This window comes from Echinococcus granulosus, assembly GCF_000524195.1.
Source record: "Echinococcus granulosus chromosome Unknown EG_S00002, whole genome shotgun sequence".
Lineage (NCBI taxonomy): Eukaryota > Metazoa > Platyhelminthes > Cestoda > Cyclophyllidea > Taeniidae > Echinococcus > Echinococcus granulosus.
Window position 1 is genome coordinate 3,246,826 of NW_020170382.1, and position 5,542 is coordinate 3,252,367.

General features: G+C 41.6%; 1 protein-coding gene across 1 annotated transcript; it reads left to right on the forward strand. All coding sequences in view use genetic code 11, as the record gives it.

Moving 5' to 3' along the window:
• Positions 1–3,444: 3,444 nt before the first annotated feature.
• On the forward strand, positions 3,445–3,762 carry EGR_00681 (hypothetical protein; the record flags this gene model as incomplete). The annotated part of the gene is made up of 2 exons (XM_024489930.1): positions 3,445–3,660; positions 3,736–3,762. 2 exons carry the CDS (start codon positions 3,445–3,447, stop codon positions 3,760–3,762), a joined length of 243 nt encoding a protein of 80 aa, XP_024355927.1.
• Positions 3,763–5,542: the final 1,780 nt, after the last annotated feature.

Below are 5,542 nucleotides of genomic sequence, written 5' to 3' on the forward strand. Positions count from 1 at the left end.
GAAGAGGGTGAGGAAAGTGTGGCCCTCCACAATCGTGACAGGGGGCGTGAGTGTGACTCTGCCTCGACTTGGATTATGTGAATCGTGTGTGTTGAGGGTGTCTCTTCAGCGTGAGAAAACTTGGCATCTGTTTGATGTGCACGCAGCGCCATTGGAATGAGTAGGGAATTTCCATAGTTTAAAAAATTTGTAATTTTACGTAGCAATACATGATTCCAATTAGCTCTATAAGCTGAAACATTGCAACAGAAATGTTAAATTAGTTTACCCACCTACCTGCCTGCCTATCCATTCCGTTAGAAGATCCTTCTCCCATTCATTTGTTTAATCTTTCATCCACCCACTTCTTTACCCATTTATTCATCTATTGCCCCGTCGATCCATCTTTCGATGCAATCACTCTTTTCAGGGCACTCTTTCATAAAATCTTGAATCCCATATATAATAAACAGTCTCTCTATTTTTTCGAGGTCCATAAGTGACGGCGTGTCTACTTAACATGTTTTACACTTTGGGAAAGATTTACAATAATTGTTCATTGTGTGGCTGAAATTACGTCTCTTTCAGGCTGTGTTATGTGTCATTAGCGTTTCACACACTCACACCCACACACTGGCTCACCCTCAGTCACTCATAAAGCCATCGTTCTCATTGGTGCACATCTAAAATTTAGGTAGATACGTCTCCATGCCAAAATGCACTCCATAAGGTATTGGAAAGAAGCATTACTTTGGAAGGAGGCAAATAACCTACTTGAGTGTCTCTGTCTCCCATTGGTTCATCCTTAAAGACCTTCTATAACCGCCCAAGAGAGGTGGATAAGTGTGAAATCGGTGCCTCCCGTGCACATGACAGGGTGTGGCGTTCTGGGTGTAGATGTGAATATTTGTGCATTCATAGGCCGTAAGTCTAGTCATGGCCTCAGCCACCAGTATTTATTTTTAGAAAGAAAATGGTTACACATTTGGAAGATTTTGTAGCTTTAGAAATCGCCCGTCCTCTCATATACGTGATTACACTGCCTAAAGGCGCTCAAATTTCACCTTTCAGTTTCCGAGGCACCATTACTTTAATTAATTCGTGCTGTAAACAGTAAATTAAAATAGTTAGAGGAGAAACCCAAAGTGGGCTAAAATAACTGCCAAATCGGGAAATAGTATCAGTTTTAAAACTATCGTAACAGTTTCTCCTCATCACCCAGATAGAAGAGAACGCAAATGCTGAGTTTGGGGAATTTTAAAACCAAAAATGAAAGAATCGGATTAGAGCAGTAAATAGGGAAAAGTAATTAATGAAAATAGCAAGATATTAGGTGATCAAAAAGGTGGCGAGGTTTTCGAAGCATTTGTTGTGTCCTTGCATAGTTTTTCGCCTCGAGAAAAGTGGGTTCCAGAGCCGTAGAAGCTTCTAGAATTTGTAGAGCCTTTAAAGAAGGTGCAGTAGGTGCGAAAATGGTTAGGAAGTTTTAATTTTGTTGGCTAATTTGCCGAAAGTTAGATGATGATTAGCCTCCCATTCTTAATGGTAATAAATGAACAGCTTTGAGTAACATTCCACTAGAGCTCCAATCCGATTGGTTGACATCTACATCAAGTGGGAAAGTCATTGTGAGGGATGCTGATAAAATGGACTCTACGGTAATGTCCGGGGGGCTGTCATCGAATTCCCCCAAAAGATCGAGTACCTTGCACGAATCGGGCTTCCAGAAACAGGCAGATGTCCATAGGATTCCTGCTATTGTAGTAGGCTGAGAGCTATGACAATTGGGATCGTCGCTAACGCCTACGGCTTGGGAGCCCCCAAATCACCAAAGCCAAAGTTGTGATTCCGAGCAGCCGATCATCCCATCGCTGTGTTGTGCTGTGCAGTGACATGCAATACCGTGCCATTCCACACTGTGCTTGAAGTCCACCGTAGGTACAAATGCACATCCACAGGTTCCGGTTTCATGCCTTCGCCTGCAAGTAACCATGCTTAGCATTACATCCTGTTCCACCCGCCCATCCGCCCAATCACACACCCACTATCGCTGCCATTCTGATTAACGGTGTCTGAATCGGACTAAACTGGTCCTCAAAATGTGCGTAGACATGTTGTTACAGAACAGATTGTCACATATTATTGTGTGTAGCACGCTTTTTTACAGCTGTAAATGTCAAAGTCTCGGTTTAATTCCATTGTCTCTTGCATACAGAGAAGGCCAAACCAGCCCGGAGGATTTTACTTAACGTGAGGTAGAACCGAAGTGAAGACTGCAACGCCGTAAACTGAGTGACTAAGTCAATGCTGTAGGTGTGTTGTTTTTGAGTCAAATCATGGCTTGGCACGCCACTCAATCTACACACCAGAGGCGATTGTATTCGAGGTGCAACTCACTGCAGTTTTACTATTTTCCTCCTCTCGTGAGAATCCTATGCACAACCTTTCTCACACTAAGGCCCAAGTTTTGCTTCGCTACTTCGATTTGCCTCCCTATTCACTGAAATTAGACCTTTGGATACAGCAATGAAATAAAGAGAAAGACGACTAGCAGTATTTTTACGCAATTCCGCTTTTTCGTGGAGTATTTTGGCCGCGACACCAATCTCTGCTGGGCTATCTACATGATCATCATTTGACAGTGGCCTTTCATGGGTCGTAAGGATCCGTAAATACATCAATGCACACAAATTCGCAAATCGCTATATTTGACGACTGCGGAGACCCAAAATTTGAACTCAAAAAGTGACAATGTGATCTGCTCAGATGATCCAAGTTAGCTGAAATATCATAGGTTTAACTGTGCTTTGACCTCAGTCAGTCATCATGCTAGGTGGTGCTTTTCATAACAGATTTGTGTTAATAAGTAGCATATTTTGATAAAAATATTTTCTGCATCTTATCTTCGACCTTTAAGGCAATAAAGTCTCAATAAGTTTTTGAAAAATTATGAATATTTTAGTGTTTAAATGAAATAGCTTGAAACCCACGGAACTATAAACAAACTTTATCATCCTGATTCAAGCTTTTAATGAATTGCAAAAGGCAACTTTTCTGACGTGGCAGAAAGGAGCACGTTTTAAGTTCATTTTCTGAGAGGCTTTTAAGACAGACTCTACATATTGGAATGCTGTCGCGGTGGCATTGCAGGCAGTAGTAGGTGGAAGGCCTGCCCTATTGCTTGTGGCCAACGCACACGGTGTCGAAGACGGATTAGGGCTGGCAACAGCGGCAGTGTGTGCCCGTGTGGGTGGAGCTGTGTGGAACTGAGTGTAATGCTGAGCGAAGTCATCTGTGGACAAAGGCGCAAAAACGGAGCCTGCGGATGGCTATTCCTATCGGCGGTGGACTTTAATCACAGTGCTGTAGGGCACGCCACTAGAGGACATTGAACTACACGAGAAGGTGATGGGATGCCTAGGTGCTCAGCATTACCACTTTAAATTTGATGATGTAGATGTTTCAATGGCCTTTTCTAAAAATTTTGACGGTGCCCTGCACTACGTCACATCACTATGTGAAAGGTCGGGTCTACCACCGCATGACCTGTTGTGCTATGAAACGCCGGTGAAGAACGCCACTGGTGAGAGGGCTGAACCTGACCCAACCCAACACAACATAGCCCAGCACAATACAACACTCTCTGGAATCGAAGGCAGCTTTCCACTTCCGATGAGCACGGTATGGCGTACCAAAGTGGTTCAATAATATTAATAAATCTGTCTAAACAATGAGGTAGGTATGTAAATGCGTTAGGAGGAGAAGGCGGGGAAGAAGAAATAGTAGGCTGTACAAAAAGCGAAGAGGTGTTTGGACTCCTTGTGAAATGCTTTTTTTTCGGTGATCGTGGGTGAACACCAAAGTCACATCTTGACTTGAAGGCTAATTGTAAGGTAAATAATACCTCATCCCAATTTCTTGTTCAATATCTAACTTTATTTATTTTCTGTAACCTTTTCCCGAAATTTCAAATTTTTACATTCACCAAAGAATCAAACCGACTTGAAATGCTACATTTGATTTGTTGCTGTTTGGTTCTTTCCCTTACCTTTGATACATGCATCCAGAAGGATTCATTTGTTTGAAGAGATTTAACAAATGCCAATATTTGATTTTAGCCTCCTATCTTGCAAATCGGTAAATTGCAGATTTTCAAAGAGGCCTCAAATTTCGAGCATTGCTACTTCCGCTTAGGTGTTTAGGTTAGACATACTTTTACCACACTCTAGATTACCCGTGAAAGAAGACATTAGAAGGTCCCAAGAAAAGGTTACATAGACAGTTGGTTAATGGGACGCAATCCAGAAAAGTCATTTCATAATTTCATCATTTAGTTGTAAAATCGCACTCCCAGGCAGCAAGTTTGTGCATGCGCACTAACTCATGCCTTACCTCCGTTGTGTGTGAGAATATACTCTACGTTTTTACTTCTGTTAGCATGGATCATGTTAATAAATCATTTCACAGGACCTTTAAATACCTCAACTTTCCAAAAAATTACAAAAGTTCTTCCCTTTAACAGTGGTTCAGAGATAATCGAATCCATGATTTTCAGCACGTTATCATTTGAAGTTAATGAAAGAAAAGTGGATGAGAATTTGTAGGCATAAAAATGATGGCAAATGACTAAATGGATGGATGGGTATGGGATAGCTGGGGGGATGGATGGATGGACGGTGGATAGATAACTTAGAGATATAACAGAAATTAATATGAATACTGAGTAGGCAAAGGAGTGAATTACAAACAGTTTGCATTGGCCCAGGAATAAATTGATAAATCGGTAGGTCGGGGTTTGACTGATGGATGGACGAGATGATTTAATGAATAAAGAAAGGACGAATCGAGATGGATGGATGAATGAACAAGCTAAAGTTCGAATAAACAAATTCATCAATTGCTGAGTAAAACAATTACCTCTTGGATGGACAAAAGTGATTTTTCAATGACTTGACCATTTTTCCACCCAAAGATCATCCAAGCAGCTGATGAAACTCAGACGACTGGGTCGCAAACACATCAGGTAGTTGGAATATTCTGTTTGGGACCGTGGGAACCTTTATTGAAAGTTAACCATGAAAGCACGCGATGTCAAGGATTTGCACACTTTCAAGCTAAATTTTGACGAAAAGTTTCATCACTGCTTTTCAGAACACTACCAACCTGAGTGACCCCATTAAAGGGCTTCGAAGAACCCATTCTAAATGGCGACATCATCTGGCAGTAATTGGTGATTGCTAAGGTCCCATTTAAGGAAAATGGGAGGAATTGATCAATCTAAACACTAGTGGCTATGATATTAAATGGACAATTTAAAGATAAACGGCTGGCTGCCTTGGCAGCTGCCCCGAGAAGAGGTAAATCGGTGGATAATGAAGGAATGGGTGGGTGAATAGGTCTATTAGTGGTTGGATTAGGTAATGGTAATGCATGGATGGGTGAGGGAATGATTGTGTAAATGATCAAATTAGTGAAAAATTTTCCCATCAGATTTGACAAGAGTGACGTCTCGGTGTCCAGAGTCTGGCTAATAGCATAAAACTGGCGGTAAAACGGCCAAAAT